The following is a 23,075-nucleotide window of genomic DNA, read 5'->3' on the forward strand; positions in this document are numbered from 1 at the left end:
TCATTTTTGAGGGAAAAAAAAGGATTTTTTATTTTCACGGCTCTACGTTATAAATTTCTGTGAAGCACTCGGGGGTTTAAAGTGCTCACCACACATCTAGATAAGTTCCTTAAGGGGTCTAGTTTCCAAAATGGGGTCACTTGTGGGGAGTTTCTACTGTTTAGGCACATCAGGGGCTCTCCAAACGCGACATGGTGTCCGATCTCAATTCCAGCCAATTCTACATTGAAAAAGTAAAACGGCACTCCTTCTCTTCCAAGCTTGGCAGTGCGCCCAAACAGTGGTTTACCCCCACATATGGGGTATCGACGTACTCAGGAGAAATTGCACAACAACTTTTGTGGTCTAATTTCTCCTGTTACCCTTGTGAAAATAAGAATTTGTGGGCGAAAAGATCATTTTTGTGTAAACAAATGCGATTTTTTATTTTCACGGCTCTACTTTATAAACTTCTGTGAAGCACTTGGGGGTTTAAAGTGCTCACCACACATCTAGTTAAGTTCCTTAAGGGGTCTAGTTTCCAAAATGGTGTCACTTGTGGAGCGTTTCCACTGTTTAGGCACATCAGGGTTTCTCTAAACATGACATGGCATCCGATCTCAATTCCAGCCAATTCTGCATTGAAAAAGTCAAACGGCGCACCTTCTCTTCCAAGCTCTGCGGTGCGCCCAAACAGTGGTTTATCCCCACATATGGGGTATCGGCATATTCAGGAGAAATTGCACAATAAAATGTATGGTTAAATTTCTGTTTTTAAACTTGTGAAAATAAAAAAATATGGTTCTGAATTAAAATGTTTGCAAAGAAAGTTAAATGTTCATTTTTTCCTTCCACATTGTTTCAGTTCCTGTGAAGCATGTAAAGGGTTAATAAACGTCTTGAATGTGGTTTTGAGCACCTCGAGGGGTGCAGTTTTTAGAATGGTGTCACACTTGGTTATTTTCTATCATATAGACCCCTCAAAATGACTTCAAATGTGATGCGGTCCCTAAAAAAAAATGGTGTTGTAAAAATGAGAAATTGCTGGTCAACTTTTAACCCTTATAACTCCCTAACAAAAAAAAATTTTGTTTCCAAAATTGTGCTGATGTAAAGTAGACATGTGGGAAATGTTATTTATTAACTATTTTTTGTGACATATCTCTCTGATTTAAGGGCATAAAAATACAAAGTTTGAAAATTGCTAAATTTTCTAAATTTTCGCCATATTTCCATTTTTTTCATAAATAATCGCAAGTAATATTGAAGAAATGTTACCACTAATATGAAGTACAATATGTCACGAAAAACAGTCTCAGAATCAGTGGGATCCGTTAAAGCGTTCCAGAGTTATAACCTCATAAAGTGACAGTGGTCAGAATTGTAAAAATTGGCCCGGTCATTAAGTACCAAATTGGCTCTGTCACTAAGGGGTTAAGAAACACTAAAAGAAAAAAACAAGGTTACAATGGGCTAACGAAAAGCAATCGTGGACTGTGGATGACTGGATGAAAGTCATATTCAGTGATGAATTGCGAATCTGCATTGGGCAAGGTGATGATGCTGGAACTTTTGTTTGGTACCGTTCCAATGAGATTTATAAAGATGACTGCCTGAAGAGAACATGCAAATTTCCACAGTCATTGATGATATGGGGCTGCATGTCAGGTAAAGGCACTGGGGAGATGGCTGTCATTACATCTTCAATAAATGCACAAGTTTATGTTGATATTTTGGACACTTTTCTTATCCCATCAATTGAAAGGATGTTTGGGGATGATGAAATCATTTTTCAAGAAGATAATGCATCCTGCCGTAGAGCAAAAACTGAAAACATTCCTTGAAAAAAGACACATAAGGTCAATGTCATGGTCTGCAAATAGTCCGGATCTCAATCCAATTGAAAATCTTTGGTGGAAGTTGAAGAAAATGGTCCATGACAAGGCTCCAACCTGCAAAGCTGATCTGGCAACAGCAATCAGAGAAAGTTGGAGCTAGATTGATGAAGAGTACTGTTTGACACTCATTAAGTCCCGGACTTTTACAGCCAGGGGCGGCTGCATTAGCAGCAATCCTGGTTGTAAATGTATTTAACCCCTTCAGATGGATTTACAATGTGGGACATGACTGTACGACGGACAGGTATGGGATATTGTTGCTTTTTTCTGTTCTTTTTTTTTCAGAAGAATGAGGCGGGTCTTCAGGTGGATTGAGCATACAATAAAGATATTAAAACCCCATGTGTGTATTTATTTCATTAAAATACTTTATTCATAATGTGTGTGTGTATTTTTAACCCTTTACTACTATTGGATTAATAATGGATAGGTGTCTTATTGACATCTCTCCATTATTAACCAGGCTTAATGTCACCTTAAATTAGCAAGGTGACATTAACCCCTTATTACCCCATATCCCACCGCTATTCGGGAATGGGAAGAGAGTGGCTAAGTGCCAAAATAGGTGCATCTTACAGATGTGCCTTTTCTGGGGTGGCTGGGGGCAGATGTTTTTAGCCAGGGGGGGCCAATAACCATGGTCCCTCTCTAGGCTATTAATATCTGCCCTCAGTTACTGGCTTTCCCACTCTGGCGGAGAAAATTGCGCTGGAGCCCACTCCAGTTTTTTTCCATGATTTAACCCTTTATTTTAACACCTAGAGCTCCCAAATTTTACACACAGACGCTTCTAACATTATTAGTGAGGGATATGTAAAAATCTAACGGATATGAAATGGTTTACTGTATGTAAACCATGTCTCATATCCTGTCGGGTTTGGTAAGGAGATAGCAAAAGCCGGCAATTGAATTACCGGCTTTTATGCTATCTAGCTCTGTATTAAATATAAATATATATACTGTATATATATATATATATATATATATATATATATATATATATATATATGTGTGTGTGTGTCTCAGTGACATATATATATACTGTATATATGTTTTCATGAATATTTGAGCCCATTGATCCATTATATGTCCATTTTGCAAGCCGGCGAGAAAATCTCGCCGTACGGATGCCATATGGATGACACACGGATAATTTTTGGAGGAAAAATCTCATCCTCGTACTGAATATGAATCACTGTTCAGGAACTTTTCTGCAAATCTCGTCCTTAAAAAATGGACCGTATTTTTATACGTTAGGTGTGACGCCGGCCTAAGTTGGACGCCCAAGGCCACGGACCGGGTCACTGCCACCGTGACTACCTCTTTAATGACTACTGGACCCGACCCGAGTACCCCAAGGTTCTAGCGGGCGCTCCAGGTTAGAGTCCAAACATACTGCCATTCGGCACTCAGAAGAATGGCGGCGCTCATGTCAAGGGATGGCGCCCCACACTTAGCAATGCACAAAAGACTGGCACCCAAGTATGTTCGTAGTGTTTTAAGGTTTTTTTCCATATTCTCAAGTATCCGGTGCTTGAGAAGAATATGGAATAAACCTTTTATATACTTTGAACATGCGTGAGTGACAGCTTTTGTGTATTTCTACCCACAGGTTATATGAAAATGTACTGATCAGTGTGGCTCCGACTGCTGGGACCCTCACTGATCAGTCAAATGGAAAGTTTTATCCCTGACGGGGAACTTATTTTTCATTTACAAAATGATGCGGCAGGTGACAAACCAACGCTCCACTTTTCACAGGGGCCCAAGAGGTAAGCAGCAGTTTTCATTAGCTATTGGATTGCAAAGGGCCCATATACTGTCCATGCAGGGGCCCCTCTTCGGACTATGATTGTCTCTCTATTCATTCTCTATTGGGTTGCCAGAAAAAGCCCGAATTCACCCCTTGGCAGTCTCTTAGGGAATGAATTTAGTGCAGGGACAGACATAGCCCAAAGAGGGCCCCCGTAAGGACATTATATGGGCCCTTTACAATCCAATAGCTCATTACAATTCACCCCTTTATATGTCTGTGACAGAAATTACTTGCTGCTTTGGAAGTAGAAGTGGGCTCCCTTACCCCTTGGGACCCTGGCAACTGCAGAGGCACCAGTGGTGTGTGCGCCCCTGATGGAGCCACCGTCGATCATGTACTTTGCGGCTCAATTCTCACATGAATAAAAATGCTCCATACTGGAGATTCCTGTGGATCCTGGACTCCTACTGATCGGTATAAGACATGTGATAAAGGAGTTGTCCGGGAAAACAAGCTAAGTGTTCTGCCGAAACCTTTCAGGGGCGTGCATACTGTTTGTGCAACCTATACAGCCCTCCGAGGGCACAAGAGGTATGGGGGTCCACATCTACCTCCGATGCAGCAAGCAGAATATGTCACAGACACATTATTGGGCTGCAAAAGGTCTAGGCAGAATGTTAACCACTAGTGATGAGCGAGTGTACTCGTTGCTCGGGTTTTCCCGAGCACGCTCGGGTGACCTCCGAGTATTTATGACTGCTCGGAGATTTAGTTTTCATTGCGGCAGCTGAATGATTTACAGCTACTAGCCAGGCTGAGTACATGAGGAGGTTACCTGGTTGCTAGGGAATCCCCACATGTAATCAAGCAGGCTAGTAGCTGTAAATCATTCACCTGCAGTGATGAACACTAAATCTCCGAGCAGTCATAAATTCTCGAAGGTCACCCGAGCAACGAGTACACTCGCTCATCACTATTAAAGGGAACCTGTCACCCCCAAAATCTAAGGTGAGCTAAGCCCACCGACATCAGGGGCTGATCTATAGCATTCCGGAATGCTGTAGATAAGCCCAAAATGTAACCTGAAAGATGAGAAAAAGTGGTTAGATTATAGTCACCCGGGGGCTGCGGTCCGGTCCGATGGGCGTCGCGATCCGGTCCAGCGCCTCCTATCTTCTTACGATGACGTCCCATTCTTGTCTTCACGCTGCGGCTCCGGCGCAGTCGTACTTTGTCTGCCCTGTTGAGGGCAGAGCAAAGTACTGCAGTGCGCAGGCGCTGGGCCTCTCTGACCTTTCCCGGTGCCTGCACACTGCAGTACTTTGCTCTGCCCTCAACAGGGAGACAAAGTACGCCTGTGCCGGAGCCGCAGCGTGAATACAAAAAGAGGACGTCATCGTAAGAAGATGGGATGCCCCGGACCGGACCGCGACACCCAGGTGAGTATAATCTAACCTCTTTTTCTCATCTTCCAGGATACATCGGGGGCTTATCTACAGCATTACAGAATGCTGTAGATAAGCCCCTGATGCCGGTGGGCTTAGCTCACCTTCGATTTTGGGGGTGACAGGTTCCCTTTTACCACAAAGCGAGATGATGGAAAGTCTCACCCTTGTGTAATATCGCCATCTAATGGCAAGATGAAGAACTAAAGAAAAGTAGAAGGAAGAAGACATTACAGTGAGTGTGACATGTACCCAAACAAATAATGATGAATTTGCCACATAGCGAAGCTATATGTGATATTACTAGGATTTTACATAGGGCTGAATTACCTATCAATACAAAACAATTCAAAAGTGACTAATGACAAATTCAGCTCTGCTATGTACATCCAGCCTCTAACGGAGCAGATCTGCTAATACATGCATATTTAGATAGCAGGGGTCTCACTACTGTAGCGGAATTACTGATCTCAGGTGAAGCTATATGGGGGGGGCAGCTCTAATCTTGTTCAGGTTTCTGAGATGACCCCGAGGCCCCTCCTAAGAATCCAGCATTATAAATTGCACATAGGAGGTGGGGGCTCTCATGTAGATTTTACATTAGATCCTAGGAGGTTCAAATTCCGCACCTTTCACCAATGGTCATGATAATAAAATGACCCCTTTCCCACACTTTGATGTGCGGCAAAGTATCTGAAGTGTTTTACCTTATGGAGAGTGATATACCAGCTGGCTTGTCAAGGTAAGGAGGCTTATTCGTTAAAGGGTTGATTGTGACTTGTAGGGTCGCTACTTCCAACAGGTGGCACTATAGAGTTTAAGTCCTCTTTTTCTCAGAAGAGGCAATTTGAATATTTAATTTCCCAGAGGAGCATTGCACGGCGAATAAGCCTCCTTACCTTGACAAGCCAGCTGGTATGTCACTCTCCATAAGGAGAAACGCTAGCCCTTAGACCCCAGTCCAGAGCCTCTCACCTAGCCAAATCAGTTCTCATGCTTCGCACTGACGAGGGCCAACAGCCTGAAACACCGTGTCTGTGAATTGAGATACTGATTTGGCTTTTATCCTAAGTCATATTGCACGACTCGTTAAAGGGTTGATTGTGACTTGTAGGATCGCTACTTCCAACAGGTGGCGCTATAGAGTTTAAGTCCTCTTTTTCTCAGAAGAGGCAATTTGAATATGAAGTGTTTTAGGCATTTTGACCTACTATTATGTCAGGGTAATCGGATGGGTACTGCTACTGTGCCCAAACAGAAGAAAATGTTCTAATGAATTCATTCCTAAATACCTGTAAAGAAAACCTATTATCCGACTGTGGCTGCCCTTTTAATTAAGAATATAGCTGGCAGACGCAGACAAGTGATTTTACTAAATAACTTTAACATGCTCAGAACTGTCCTGAAGCTGCCCTAAAGGTCTGGATTTTCTAGGAACAGTGGGGTCCAAACGTCCGCAAGGTAAAATACCGACATGCAAAGTTTGAGATCCTGCCGTATTATGTACACAGCAATTATTGATTGGTAACAGCTAAAAAGGTGTCACTGATCAGTAAGAACTGTGTATATTATGTGGCAGCGCTGTTTTAAGCCCTATTCTCACTGCATTTTCTGCAGTGTACTGAATACATCTAACAGGAATCAGCCGAACCCGCAATAGCACCATAGATTGCAATGACATAAAGGGAGTTCATTTGGGCACCACTCGGCCATTGTATTCTATGGCTTGTACGGGGTTCGTTTGAATCCCGTTTCTATGTAATAATAATAATAATAATTTTAATTTCTATAGCGCTAACATATTCCGCAGCACTTTACATTTTAGAGGGAACTTGTACAGATAATAAAAGACATGACATTGCTATTGGTCGATACCCAGAAGGAATTAACCCCTTCTTTTACCTAAACATCCCACACATTTGACGCCGAATGACCCCTCCAAATAACGACAGACTCCGAATCTTGGATAATAATTGGCCACAGTGGCCTTTATTACAAACATACAATAACAGTAAAATAGCATAGGGAGGAGTCCTTGAAGCTCCAAACTGGTGGTCAGACATAATAGAGAGTGGACAAAAACATACCATAAATTTACTCCCAGCCGTTACCACCCAGGCTCGGGAGCACCAAAATACCCCGGAGGGTTAACCATGTCCACTTAAACCTGGGAATCCGGCCCACCGTTGCCAAGATCCCCCCCCGGACCACCAGACCCGAGACCAAAGTTTACACCAACTGAAGAATCCGTATCCCGATGGATCCCCCAGGCCAATTTAGAACCAACTCCAAGGACCCCTCCCACCACCTCGAGCCACCATGACCCAAAACCATTACCGAAAAACACAACAATACAACAACACAAAAAACAGGGCGGGAGGGCGGGATCTTCTTGCTGCCACCAGAGCGGGAACTGGTAAGCACCACCCACCCCCCACCCTATAAACCCCCTCCTCATGAATAAGACTCTCCTCCCATAATTAACCCCTACCTCTCCTGACCTTCTGCTCCCAAACCCCTGTCATGACGGCCTGCACGTACGCCGTCTGTGGGGGGGAGGGGATGGCTCGCTCCGGCCTGCTCTTGACATTGCTATTGGTCGATACCCAGAAGGAATGAACCCCTTCTTTTACCTAAACATTCCACACATTTGACGCCGAATGACCCCTCCAAATAACAACAGACTCCGAATCTTGGATAATAATTGGCGACAGTGGCCTTTATTACAAACATACAATAACAGTAAAATAACATAGGGAGGAGTCCTTGAAGCTCCAAACTGGTGGTCAGACATAATAGAGAGTGGACAAAAACATACCATAAATTTACTCCCAGCCGTTACCACCCAGGCTCGGGAGCACCAAAATACCCCGGAGGGTTAACCATGTCCACTTAAACCTGGGAATCTGGCCCACCGTTGCCAAGATCCCCCCCCCCCCGGACCACCAGACCCGAAACCAAAGTTTACACCAACTGAAGAATCTGTACCCCGACGGATCCCCTGGCCAATTTAGAACCAACTCCAAGGACCCCTCCCACCGCCACAACGAGGGTATTTGCACACCTCAAATACCCAAGACCCCCCCACACTTGACCGCTATGGCCCTTTCGATACCGTTCTGCAAACCTAGGGCCCACAAATCGATGCTCACCGCATTCAGGTGAACACCATCACCAAGGAGAAAATCATTCCCACCTTTTTCCAGGTCAAAGTGACGGACAAACAAACCACCATTCCTGACCACAAACTTAGAAACCGCCCGATTAACCTTAATTCTGGCCTTATTGACCTTTTCTGCAGATCTGGCGTGACGCCAACATCTCCTTGGGACAATATCCGACCACACCATAAGTAAATCCCGAAAGGACACCCATAACCTGAGAAGGTCGTGTTTAATATCCCGGATCAGCTCCCGACAGGGGCGGATCCCCAAATCATTTCCTCCCACGTGCAACACCAAAATGTCAGGAGGCCTATCCAAACGAGTGCCATTATGCACCTCCTGCAAAACCCCGTTCCATCCCAATCCCCGAAAACCCAACCACCTGACCACGGCCACATCCTTGGAAAACCCGAGTTGGCGTCCGTCCCACCGAACGTCCGCACGTCTCGCGCCCCAATACACGTATGAATGGCCGACGATCCAAACCAACGGGATGAGGACCTGGAAAAACACAAACAACTTAGATTCCACCAAATTTTTACCACAAATACAAAAAACAATGTGGACCCCCCCAAACTATCAGGGTCTAACATAGCTCCTGTAACGCCCCGACTCCCATCTCCCGATCCTCTGTACAACCTTGGGTGCCAAACCTCCCATAGCCGCCTCTGTCGCGGCCCCAATACGGAAAGAGTGAGCTGCAAAATGGGAAGCATCCAGCCCCATCCCCGACAATGCCCGCCTAAGAACCGCCACAAACTGAAATTTCGACAAAAAGGACCCATTCTCATGACACAACAAAGGTCCAGCCCTAGAAGGCTGAAAACTATTAAAAACTTGCCAACAACTGACGGGACACATGAGCGAACCCACAACAGCACCCAAAACTACACGTTCACCTCTACCTTCCTGGTCCGTCTTCGACCTACGCAACCAAAATTGTAAACCACCTTCGGTAAGCACCACGTCCCTAGCCAAAAGCCCCCCTTGCCTGTACGTGTTAGGAGACACAATTTCCCCGACTCGCAAAGCACCGAAAAACGCCAGGGAAAAAGCTAAACGGAAAAGAGCCACCTCAAAACTAGATGTACAAATCTCGTCCAGCTGCGCACCAACTCTTTCCAGCAGGCTAAAAGAAATCGGACGCCTCCGATCCCCCCGACCCGCATTCCTTCTAAAACCTTTTACCGCCTGCCTGACCAGAAACAACTTTGTCAAATCCCATAAACCCCTGAGCTGGAAACAAAAAGCCAAAGCCGACCTAACTCTCTCCACCTTCGACGCCGACCACCCTTCATCAGCACCACGTCTCAACCACAACAACAAGGCCCCCACCTGATCATCACCCACGTTATCTGCCCCGCAAGACACCAACCAGGACTCCCATTCACCCCATACCGACCGGTACACCGCCCATGTGCTGGGTGCCAAAGACGCATGAATCAAAGGTCCTGCAGCCCGGATACCACGCTCCAGAGTTCCTGAGGGCATTCCAACCCCGCCTCCTCCGCATCTGGGGCCAAAGCACGGAAACGTTCCCACTGGAATCGAGACAAAGAGTCAGCAATGGAGTTCTCAACCCCAGGCACATGAGATGCCGTAACATACGCATTGATCGACATGCAAAACAACACCAACTGACGCAAAACCCTGATAACTGGCGGAGAAGATGCCGTTAAGCTGTTGATAACGCAAACAACTGCCATGTTATCACAATTGAGCCAAACCCTCCGATTGCGCAAATCCTCTTTCCACAAATAAACGGCAACCAGGATAGGAAAAATCTCCAACAAAGTCACGTTTTTTACCAACCTGGAACCGAACCAGTCATCAGGCCACCTGGAGGCACACCACCGACCACCAAAAAAGGCGGCAAAACCAACACCACCCGAGGCGTCCGTGAACAGCTCCAAATCCGAGTTGGCCACCACTTCTTCCATCAGCAGCGATCGGCCATTGTACCGCGCCAAGAAACTGTCCCACACCTCCAGATCAGCTTTGTGCTCGCTAGACAAGCGGACAAAATGATGGGGGGCCTTAACCCCCGCCGTAGCACCCGCCAGCCTGCGAGAAAAAACCCTCCCCATTGGGATGATTCTGCACGCAAAATTCAATTTGCCGAGAAGGGACTGAACCTCCCGCAAAGGCAACAAACGACGCGCAAGAGCCACCTCGCTTCTCAAACCGACCACTTTTTCTTCAGGTAACCGAAACTCCCATTCAACGGAATCAGTGACAATGCCCAAAAAAGAAATACACGTACTGGGCCCCTCAGTTAATCCAGGCGCCTAAGGAACTCCAAACCGTTCCGCCACCCAAAACACTGCCTCCAATGCTACGTCACAACAATTGGACTGAGCAGGCCCGATGCACAAAAAGTTGTCCAAATAATGAATCACCGAGTCAAAACCCGACAAATCCCGAACAACCCACTCGAGAAAGGAACTAAAAGCCTCAAAATAAGCGCAGGACAACGAACAACCCATCGGCAAACATCTATCAACATAGAACCCCCGGTCCCAATAACAACCCAACAGTCTCACGCTATCCGGATGAACGGGAAGTAACCGAAAAGCCGACTCAATATCGGTTTTTGCCAACAACGCGCCCCTGCCGCAGCTACGCACCAAACGTATCGCCTCGTCAAAAGACGTATAAACCACAGAGCAAAGCTCTGGGTCTATCCTGTCATTCACAGACCGCCCCCTGGGATAAGACAAATGCTGAATTAGCCTAAACTTGTTAGGCTCCTTCTTCGGGACCACACCCAACGGTTAAACAACCAAATCATCGAGGGGAGGAACGGGGAAAGGGCCGGACATCCTACCCAACGCCACTTCCTTGTTCAACTTTTCAGACACAACCGCCGTGTGCAAAACCGCGGATCTCAAATTCCTCAAAACTTGAGGAATACCAAAAGGAGGGGCAGGTATCCGAAAACCATCACAAAAACCTAAAAACAACAACTCCACTTTCTCCCTATCCGGAAACCTATTTAGATAGGGGACCATCGCGTCCAGCCTCACCGGCGTCACCCCCTTTTGAATTACCATCGGGCTTTCCTTTTTTCTTGAAGCACTTAGCGGCGCCATGGGAGGATCCGCTGCAATGCGAGCACGCGTGCTTAAACTTACAAGTGGCCCCGAATTTGCACTGGCCGTCGTTAAACTGTGAACACAAACCATGCTTCTGGCCCCCCGATTGCCCAGACTGACTTCCTGATCCAGAAGAACTCCCTTGCGCCGCGGTTTGGCCGGCATTTCCGGCCCCGCCCTGAAAGGAATGACCAAATTTCGTCGGCGCCATTACCCGCAACCACAAACCAATGTCCTTTTGATCCCACCGGATCGCCGGACGAACCGCCTTCCGCTGCCTAAACTGTTCGTCGTACCGAAGCCAAGCCTGACCCCCATACGCCCTGTGCGCCTCGCCTATCGAATCCATATAACAGAATAGTGCTGAACAATTCTCGGGCGCCTTTTCACCAATTACGCTCGCCAGAATCGCGAACGCTTGCAACCAGTTCGCAAAAGTCTGCGGGATAAGACGCCACCTCCGCTTTTCCTCGTCCTCTTTCCTACTGTCCTCCTTTTTGCTCATATTCGTCTTTCCAGATCTTCTCCCTCACCTCCTTTTTCAAATGAGCCCCAAGCGGCCCCTCAAAACAGACATAAATTTCGCCCCGCGCCTTGTCGTCCAAACGAATCCCGCCTTCCTTCTCCTTTTCGGTCTGCACCGACACCGACACGGGCTCAGATGAGCTACTGGGCGCCAAAGCACCCCCTCCCGACACCCCCAAACCCAAATCCGTAGGACCAACCCACGCGGCCAAAGGGGATGGCACGGACCTAACGCCTCCCAATCGTGCGAGCAACTCACGAACACTAGACAACAACTCGCCCACCCCCTCGCTCCCCTAAGCCGACCGAACCACCCCTTGCTCCCCCAAAACCGCCGCCCCACTCGCCTGACTAACCCCAACCGCCGGGGAAAAGGATAGCGCCGGTAACAAAACAGACATAGAGTCTTGCTCACCAGGCTGCAGGGGAGCTGGGGTCCCCCCAGCCGCAGACGTCCCGCTCGTCCAGCCGTCATCCGCTCCCGAACCGCTCCGTGGAACCCCGCGAGGCTGCGTCTCACCGCGCGATGGGGGACGTGAAGATCCGGCCCGGTCCAGGCCCGCTGCAGACGATCCCGATGCAGCCCGGTGGGAAAGGACACTCTGCGCAGGCCCACCGTGGGATGCAGGCTCTTCGGACCCCCGACCACGGCTCCTTCCAAATCGGCTGACGACCCTGGCGACGATCCCGGCTCGCTGAACGGGCCCGGCAGCCCGGGGGAACCGACGGCGCTGCCAGCCGCTGCATTGGTGGCTCTCCCTCGCTGTCGCTGTGCTGTGGCAGAAGCAGGTCGCCCGGCAGTAGCTGCACCGCGGCGACCCGCCGTGACATCACCGGCAGAAGAAGCTGCAGCGCGTGGAGGCCCCGCCCCCCGAAGTGCAGGAGAAGCAGGCCTCTCCACCGCCGCAGGCCCCAGCGCGCCCTGCTAGGGCATTTGCGGGCGGGCGCTCGGTCCGGAGGGTCCCTGGAGGGGCTCCTGCGCCTGCGCTGGGGTCGAAGGGAATCAGGGGACAGCCGATCTGGAGGCCGGGAGCGCCGCTCACCACTGGACGCTGCATGCACATCTCCGCTGCTGCTTCCCAGGATTCCAGCCACCTGTGCCTCTAGCCAGCCAGGAGGCTGATGCTCCGCTGCCGCCCGCAGCTGCTGCAGCACGCCATCAATAGCCAACATGGTGTGGATATCTTCTTGCTGCCACCAGAGCGGGAACTGGTAAGCACCACCCACCCCCCACCCTATAAACCCCCTCCTCATGAATAAGACTCTCCTCCCATAATTAACCCCTACCTCTCCTGACCTTCTGCTCCCAAACCCCTGTCATGACGGCCTGCACGTACGCCGTCTGTGGGGGGGAGGGGACGGCTCGCTCCGGCCTGCTCTTTACAGCATAACAGTAAGCACATAAATCCACAAATATCAAAAGGAATGAGGACCCTGCTCGCATGCTTACAATCTATGAGTAGATAGGGGAGACACGAGAGGTGGATGGTAACAATTACTTTCGTTGTTCGGCCAGCCATAGTGTAAGAATCGGGTGTTCATATAATGCTGCATGAACCAGTTATCAGCCAGAATATGCAACAGTACAGACACAGAGGGCTATTAAATGCATAAAGCATGTGAGAACATGATACCTAGGTCCTGGTTATGAAGAAAATTTAGATTAGGCAACACAGGTATAGTTAAATAAATGTGTTGAGGCGGTAGTCCAGTCGGTATATTCAGGCTGAACCCCGAACACAATGCAATGCATGATGGCATCTGAAGACCTTGAAGTTCGGATATAACTTTTCCTAGAAAGTTAGGTCCCATAGAGTGGCATTAGGGGCACTTCTTTTTCTAATTAAAAGGGTTGACTGAGCTTTGGACATACTGTATGTGACGCCTGCTAGGGCTATTTTGTCCGGGTCGGGCAGTTCTTCAAGGGAGATTGACACGGCAGCAGTGACCCGGCCTGTGGCCCTGGGCGCGCAATAAAATAATGAGGGAAAGTTTATAGGGGATTTAACGTGACGCCACCTGTGGTGTTTGGCAATGGATGGCCGACGCTGCTTAAGTGGACCGCTGGCGCCGATGGTGACACAGCTAGGATGGTTCTCTCTCCACAGGTGGAGCGGGGCTCCAGGGCTACCGGTACTGTTGTAAGTGGTTGGTGGACGTTGGGGTGCAGGACTGAGGGTGCGAGAAATGACTGGAGGACACAAGGGCTGTAGTTTTATTTACGTTTACTTGTCAGCTGAAGGTGCAGTCCAGGGCACAGGTAACAGATGGTATAGGGATCCGGGCAGCCTGGAAGCAATTTGGGATCCACCTGGCCAGGTGGGTTTGGAGGTCCTTCTTCTGCGCTGTCCTCTTAGGTCCCTGCTGCTTTAAGCTCTGCTCAGGTTCCTCTCACTGTCTGGCAGTTAGAACAAAATGTTACCCCCATGGCAAGCTGCTTGAGCCTTTTACAGGTGTTGCTCCTATGTGGCGGCTCCGGGCTCTGGGATGCTGCTGTGCCGCTGGGTGTTATTTGGGCCAAGAGACCTGCAGCCTCCTGCAGTCCAGATTTAGCTGCCAGGACTTCAGTACCCGAGCAACCACAGACTCCAGTGTCCGGTTTCTGGCGCTCAGCTCTGGGGTGAGCTTGGTTACAGCTCCACTCCCCAGGTTCTCCTTGACTTCCCTCCTCTCCTCTCTCAGGCTCTGACTAACTCCGCCTCCAGGTCAGAACTTATGATGATGCTCCCCTGAAACTGCAGAAATCATTGCCGGGCAAAACAAGCAGGTACAGTAGATAGCAACTACCTGCCTGTCATTTCTTACCCCATAGGGGAAAATAAATAAAGTCCTGAATAGCCCCTTTAATTAGTAAATCACATTTGTTTTGTCTAGGGAGGTAATCATTATAGTACATAAAAATTTTGTTACACTGACTAAAACCAGACCTAGAATATTAGCATAGGTGTCTGTGAGCATGTGACTCTCCGCTGCTGTGACCACTGTCAAGCTATCTCCGGGTCACAGCAGCAGAGCTTACGACTGCACCTGCTCACAGGCTCCTGTCTCAATATTCTAGGACTGGTTTCATTTAGGCCATGTGCACACGTTCAGTATTTTTCGCGTTTTTTTTTCGCGTTTTTTCGCTATAAAAATGTGATAAAAACGCGAAAAAAACGCTTACATATGCCTCCCATTATTTTCAGTGTATTCCGCATATCTTGTGCAAATGTTGCATTTTTTTCCGCAAAAAAATCGCATCGCGGAAAAAAGAGAACATGTTCATTAAATTTGCGGAATTGTGGGGATTCCGCACAACTAGGAATGCATTGATCTGCTTACTTTCCGCATGTGGCTATGCCCACCATGCGGGAAGTAAGCAGATCATGTGCGGTTGGTACCCAGGGTGGAGGAGAGGAGACTCTCCTCCACGGACTGGGCACCATATAATTGGTAAAAAAAAAAGAATTAAAATAAAAAATAGTCATATACTCACCTTCGATGGCCCCCGCAGTCTTCCCGCCTCTCAGGTGCACGCTGCCGCTTCCGTTCCTATAGCTGGTGTGTGTGAAGGACCTGCGATGACGTCGCGGTCACATGACCGCGATGACGTCGCGGTCACGTGACCGCGACGTCATCGAAGGTCCTGCACACACCATCTATAGGAACGGACGCCGCTGAGGAGATCGGCTGTCTGCAGAAGGTGAGTATAACCATTTTTTAAATTATTTTTAACCCCTTCCCGACATGTGACGGTATAGTACGTCACATGTCGGGACCCCCGCTTTGATGTGCGCTCCGGCGGTGAGCGCACATCAAAGCCGGGACATGTCAGCTGTTTTGAACAGCTGACATGTGCCCGCAATAGGCGCGAGCAGAATCGCGATCTGCGCGCGCCTATTAACTAGTTAAATGCCGCTGTCAAACGCAGACAGCGGCATTTAACTACCGCATCCGGCCGTGCGGCCGGATATGAGCGCATCGCCGACCCCCGTCACATGATCGGGGGTCGGCGATGCTCCTCCATTGTAACGATAGAGGTCCTTGAGACCTCTATGGTTACTGATTGCCGGTGGCTGTGAGCGCCCCCCTGTGGTCGGCGCTCACAGCACACCTGCAAATCTGCTGTGTAGCAGCGATCTTATGATCACTGCTGCATAGCAGAGCCGATCGGGCTGTGCCTGCTTCTAGCCTCCCATGGAGGCTATAGAAGCATGGCAAAAGTAAAAAAAAAAAGTTTTTAAAAATGTGAAAAAAATAAAAAAAATATAAAAGTTTAAATCACCCCCCTTTCGCCCCAATCAAAATAAATCAATAAAAAAAAAACCCAACCTACACATATTTGGTATCGCCGCGTTCAGAATCGCCCGATCTATCAATAAAAAAAAAGCATTAACCTGATCGCTAAATGGCGTAATGAGAAAAAAATTCGAAACGCCAGATTTACGTTTTTTTGGTCGCCACGACATTGCATTAAAATGCAATAACGGGCGATCAAAAGAACGTATCTACACCAAAATGCTATCATTTAAAACGCCAGCTCGGCACGCAAAAAATAAGCCCTCACCTGACCCCAGATCACGAAAAATGGAGACGCTACGAGTATCGGAAAATGGCGCAATTTTGTTTTGTTTTGTTTTTTGCAAAGTTTGGAATTTTTTTTCACCACTTAGGTGAAAAATAACCTAGTCATGTTAGGTGTCTATGAACTCGTAGTGACCTGGAGAATCATAATGGCAGGTCAGTTTTAGCATTTAGTGAACCTAGCAAAATAGGCAAGCAAAAAACAAGTGTGGGATTGCACTTTTTTTGCAATTTCACTGCACTTGGAATTTTTTTCCTGTTTTCTAGTACACGACATGCTAAAACCAATGATGTCGTTCAAAAGTACAACTCGTCCCGCAAAAAATAAGCCCTCACATGGCCAAATTGACGGAAAAATAAAAAAGTTATGGCTCTGGGAAGGAGGGGAGCGAAAAACGAAAACGGAAAAACGGAAAAAGCTCCGGGGGTGAAGGGGTTAACATTCTATCTTTTACTATTGATGCTGCATAGGCTGCATCTATAGTAAAAAGGTTGGTCACACTTGTCAAACACTATGTTTGACAAGTGTGACCAACCTGTCAATCAGTTTTCCAAGCGATGCTACAGATCGCTTGGAAAACTTTAGCATTCTGCAAGCTAATTACGCTTGCAAAATGCTAAAAAAAACGCAAAAAAAAACGGGAAAAAAACGCAAAAAGAAACATGCGGATTTCTAGCAGAAAATTTCCGGTTTTCTTCAGGAAATTTCTGCAAGAAATCCTGATGTGTGCACATACCCTAGTGTAACAAGACAGCAGCTATTTTAATGTGGCATAGTTGCTACCAATCTTGAAAAGACAAAAGTGATTTACTCTAGCTAGGAATTATTTCATTACATTTTCATTATTTTTTTTTTCTATTCCTGGAGTACCTCTTATAGTTACAACAATCACTCTTGTTGCTGAGCGTGGGTTACCTCTATGCCACTGAGGGATGAGGTGGGATCTAACAAAGTAGTTTGACCTTTAAGGTTAGTAATGTTAATATAAAATGTAGATGCAGACGCGAGATTCTCAATGTAGTTTCTGAAAGTAGAAAAGCTAAATTGAAGATGTTTAGAATTGAGAACATCCAAGCCCCCAAACTCCAGAAGTGTGTGAGACAGATGTGCTAAGGACCACTCAATATCTCATCCGTAACTCCTAGTAAGGACAAAGACAGGCAAGAGGAGGTGGAGAAAGCAGGGACAGCAGCTGTCTAGGTGTACAGAGTACTGTAACAAAGAAGTGGGAGGTGAAGCAGAGGAATGGGAGGTGTGAAGAAGGCAGTGACTTGCCAGTGTGAGAAGGTGTCAACCAGGAAAAGACAGAGAAACAGAAGGGCAATGAGGGTCACAATAAGGCGTGACTGAGTGAGACTTCAAGAAGTTAAGAAACAGGAGGTGGGTGGAGATATAATGTCCAAGGAGGAGAGAGGAAGAGAGACAGATAGACAAGACAGAGGATGTGAGCAGGATAGGTCATAGGGAAGAAGAGAAGCAAGACTTGTGACAGAAAAACAAAGACCACCAAGGGAACAAGACATGGCAGTCAATTCTTTCCAAAGGAAATTCAACATCAAGTTCTTGGCTGGTTATCTCGTCCATGTCAGCGCTTCAGTAAGTAAAGACAGTACTGATATATATTATTAATATTGAGATATGCAAATTGTCTCTTCAGAGAGGTAGATGACTAGATCCCTAGTGCCACCTATAGGAAGTAGCAATCCTAAAAGTCAATGTCGACTCTAACGAGCCTTGTCACATGTCTTAGGATAAAAGCCAAAACCAGGATCTCAATTTGCAGACACCGTGTTTCAGGGTACAGCGCCTTGTCGGTGCAAAGTGCGAGATCTGGTTTGAGTGTGTGAGAGGAGTCTGACCGGGATTCAAGACATAAATATCCAAAAACAATTCACCGAAAAGATGACGTGACTATGAGGACACTACAATAACTTTTTCCCCAAGGCTTGTACTTCCTTGGGAAATGAGCTCATTGTGAAGGCTAAAAAGACAAAAGAACTTGCAGACCAGTAGTAAACATTAGCTCTACTTAATCTTTAACATAGAGGATCGGAGAGTGCAGAAGTTTAGAACAAGGGTCCTTTTCATGACAAGCGTTTCATTTCTAGTCGGGATATAGTCAGTGTAGAAGGATAAAGGTGGGTAAATATATTACCCAGAGATGTAGACGTTTCACCAGTGAGAACAGTTGGTGAGACATCTGACAACTTTAAACTTCTGAGGGAACACACGTGTCACAGAACCAGCTTTACAGATTATGGGAGAATTGATGAATCTTTGGTACCTCAGGTGAGGATTAGTGACATTATCAAACTGGTAAAGGGGCATGACTTAACGTGAGTCTCAACTATCCAGATGGAAACCACCGTTGTTCCTATTTACAGGCAATACATGGCCCTAAAAGCCACAGGGGAACTACATATGCCAGCACTGTTATGTCAGACAATAGCCAAGAACCTATAGGAGAGATCAGCACAAATAGGGTCTTATCTGAGAAATACAGTAAGCTTTACACTCAGATTAAACTAACCTGTTCAATCTGTCAAAGATGCATATAATGTAGAAAATCAGCTGCAGCGGATCCACGAGTCAGCAAGCGACCATCAGACTGTAAAGGGAGTTAGTGAACAATATTCCGTGCTGCCGACAGAATAGAGACGTATATCCCAGTATGGTAAAGTGAGGTGGTGGTTTATTTCTACGCGTTTTGAAGTATATAACTTCTTCTTCAGGAAATTCCACATGTATGACGAGAGAGGAGGAGTATCATTTAAATAGGTTAATGCTTTGAATGTGGGCGCCAAAAAACGGAACCACATGACAACATCTGGTACTGGACTGAAACCTGACATTCTGTCGACAGCGCAGAATATTGTCCACTAACTCCCTTTACAGTCTGACAATAGGTAATTCCTCAGTAGATTGAACCACAGCCGGATTCTGACTCATATCCTGCTTACTGTCACACATTGCTGAAAAAGCCCAGTATGTAACGTATTCAAACGTTTTATTACAATCGTGCACGGTAGTGATCTACTAGGTTACACCGTCTATGCATAAACGACTAGATTAAAGGCCCATTTACTCTGGCCAATGGCGGCCATTAACTAATCACTGACTGGCTGCATAGAAGTATATTGTCAGTCATTTAGTAGCCTGATTAGACAGGCAAGCAGCGCTTATGATGCACACAGAATGATCAGTAATGGATCTTTTTGTGCACATAGGCTGTCATTGTTCTCGGCAGCACAAGTACTGTTTACACAGGATTATGTGCTGTCAAGAACAGTGATTTTTTTTTAGACCTGCCAAAAGATCTTTTCACCTGATGAATGAGCATTTTGCTCTTTCAGTGAGATACGCTGCACAATTATCGGGAAGTAAACGTTCCTAGGATCTGTTGAACCTGATAATTGTGCAGTATAAATGCAGCTTTAGATAAAGTATATACTTTAAATCAACTTCTCTTGATTAGTATCTTCATATTTAAAGACATTTAAGGTTTATTCATACGTCCATACACATCGATCCGAGATCGGACTGCTAATGCACGGACTGCCTGTGGGTCTCCCGACCTGAGCATTATGACTTCACGGATTTCTATGAGGATGTCCCATTCGGGTCAGGAGAGTTGTGGCAGGTCTGAGCATTGTGGTCCGATCTCGGAGCGATTTGCACGGATGTCTGAATAAGCCCTTAGGCCGGTGTCCCACTTTCAACTGCAATGTGAGAAACTCGCGCCTCAATACCCGGCACTGCCGCCGGCGGTTCGGACCGGAACGTTAAGCTGCATAGAAATACATGCAGCCGCACACTCTAGTCCCGAGTGCCAGCGGCAATGCAAAGTTTTGAGGCCCGAGTTTCTCGCATTGCAGTTGCAAGTGGGACACCGGCCTTACACTGATTATAACCCATTTAGACGAATTGATTTATGCCCATTATGTTTGCTGACTGACTGTTTACATGGTGGTGGGCGGTTGTATTCTGGCCCATTCTCGCACTCCAACACAACTGTACGGTAAAGAACGAGTGATAATACAATGGTTGCCTTTGTGTGATTCAGACCAGCATGGCAGATGTTAACAGATGTCAGGTATCTGTCAAAAAGTTATTCTGCCATGTAGGAATTTTCTAGGTATTTCATGTGGGAGTTAGAAAGTCATTAATGCCTAATGACACACTTGCATCCCATCTATGGAAGTCCAAACTAGGCCATAGATCATGGCAGTGATATTAACCCCTAATGCAACTGTACATCACAATCCGCTTGTGTGTGTATGGAACCCAATGCATACTTAGCAAATGCCATCTGAGTAATCCAGATATATAAATACTGCTGCCACACACTGCCAAAAGCATCTACATAGTACGACTTCCCAGCAACCCAACAACAGTTCCACCCTGTTCACCAGTACTGGACCCCAACAATCTGATATTGATAATCTATTCTATGAGAAGGTACACATTAGGCTAACATTGGCCAATATAGGCAGGTTCAGCCAAGATGTGTATAGGTGCCTTGGATAGATGATTGAAGTGGAAATTAAGGATCCAATTTTGGTCTGCGGATCATTTTGTTTTGTCTGAGATAGGTTGTGTCTGGCAGAGGGTCTTTAATAGAAAACAGAGCAGCAATTGGCAGAGCATGTCATTGAATAGGAGAGACGGCCGAGATCACTGCTGATCGGTTGAACCATTGTTTTGCTGATAGACATTTAAGGTGTATGAGGGATTACCCATGAATGACAATGACCGTGGATGTATTGGGGAATTTAAGGCAGATGTGTCACCAGATCTCACAAAGCACCCTTTAATACGTTATTAAATAGCTCTTTTAGACCTGATGAGGCTGGTGGACTTACATATCAGTATAGCATATTACAAGAATATTCAAATGATGTACACCAGCCTCATCATGTCTAAGAAATCTGATTAATAATGTACACCTATTGTATTATAGAATCTGGTGACAGATACGCTTTGCCGCTGTTATATTAATGTATAATAGTTTAATGTAGAGAAAAGCTTTTTTGGGGATATTATTGCGTCACTGCCTGCAAGGACTTGTGACATGAATGTGTAATATCTCTAGATAAGGTTTTCTTATCATGTAAATTCCCCGTCTCGTTATCTATGTTACCTTCCTCAGAAATGACTTATCAGATATCAGATATTTTTAGGGCATCATGTCTGGACAAATAGAGTATGTGTTTCAGTAGAGAGAGGGGTATAAGTTACTTCCAGACAGTGGCTTATCATCTTCAGGAACAAGACATTGGATGGGTTGAAATCTAATATGCACACTGCTTCATTCCTCTACATCTGCCACTTCATGGGAATGAGGGCACCCTCATACACAATACATATTCCCCTTGTCTTGCCCAAAATTATAGGTTCAGTTAACTTTTATTGCATAAATATGGGCAGCCAAACTCATCGATGGCAAAGCCATAGACTGGAGGCCACAGCTGGGAGAATTCTCCTTGATTCTGAAACTTTTTTATTTCCATGATCCCGTGAGGAACAAAAGGTTGGACAGGTAAAATTTTGTCCAGTTTGATCCACATATTGCTCAATGTTTAGGGGCCTTTAATTAACATTCTCAAGTCTATCGCCACCATTAAGTCTATGGCCACCTTGATTGCGTAGAACCTCCAACCTACTGACTTGAGTCATTGTGGCATACAGACTGTCTGGAAAAGACTTATACATGTGAGGATTGAGTTTCAAGAGAAGCATCAGTGAAAACATTTAAAGACCCCTGGTTTAGAATGATAGGTGTTTTCTCACAAATGAAGCCCACTTAACGATATGGCCAGATGAGCAACCCATGTCTAGAGGATACTGAACACTCACTGTAGTAACATTCAATCCTGGGATGAGGAATCCAGAATAGAAGACAATGAGTTACACAACGATGACTCCTATCTCCAAGGTGCTCCATCCATTATTTACTACAGATAGGTCTCCTTTAAGTAACACAAGTATTACAGTGAGAGACGGGGAACCAGTTATACCAGAGCAAATGCAAATATGTTATACATACTGTTTATACATAACATGGGTGTCTGTATTGATAACAATGAATGTATATATGTATATAAGGTATACACACTGCATCACACATGCAACATGCTGTATATGCGTTAGCAGTGGTACTGTATTTACCACTGAAGAATCATCTGGGTGGTGACAATATCAGAAAGAGTCCACTTCTCTTAGCCTGATTGAGATTTCCTAAATGTCACTATGATGGCCCCTGCCAAGCTTGGGCATACGCTGTTGACTTGTAGATCCTGCCTCGGGGTATACTGTGTGTATGCACTGAGACTGTCATACCCAGATTGTTGTATATTTTTCCCATGGTAGCGTTACAAAAGCCCCTAGGTCTTTTTTGGATAAAGTGCTAGCGTAGCAGTCTGTATCTTTGCCCCAGGTGAATGTAAGCAAGAATGTGTTTGTATACTTACTCCAAGCAAACATTCATAAATTGTGATAGTGATGTGGCAAATTCAATAAATACATCAAATTTGTTATGTTTCATGTGAAAAGAAATGATAAAAAAGCAATCCAATGACATTTTTCTCCATTCTCCCCACCTGATTGTTTGTCACACTCTGCATTTATTTTATGCAAAATGTACAGTTCC

The 23,075-nt window shown here is 46.2% G+C and overlaps 1 protein-coding gene across 2 annotated transcripts in view; it reads left to right on the forward strand.

Moving 5' to 3' along the window:
• Positions 1 to 17,726: 17,726 nt before the first annotated feature.
• LOC143765663 (uncharacterized) overlaps positions 17,727 to 23,075 on the forward strand; it is a 36,334-nt gene continuing 30,985 nt past the window's right edge. For both annotated transcript variants that reach the window (XM_077252548.1, XM_077252549.1), the window contains exon 1: positions 17,727 to 18,022. In XM_077252548.1, coding sequence (XP_077108663.1) covers positions 17,948 to 18,022 — 75 coding nt within the window. In that variant the 5' untranslated portion in view covers positions 17,727 to 17,947. The remainder of the gene's footprint in view (positions 18,023 to 23,075) is intronic.

The sequence above is a fragment of the Ranitomeya variabilis genome, chromosome 4 (assembly GCF_051348905.1).
Source record: "Ranitomeya variabilis isolate aRanVar5 chromosome 4, aRanVar5.hap1, whole genome shotgun sequence".
Lineage (NCBI taxonomy): Eukaryota > Metazoa > Chordata > Amphibia > Anura > Dendrobatidae > Ranitomeya > Ranitomeya variabilis.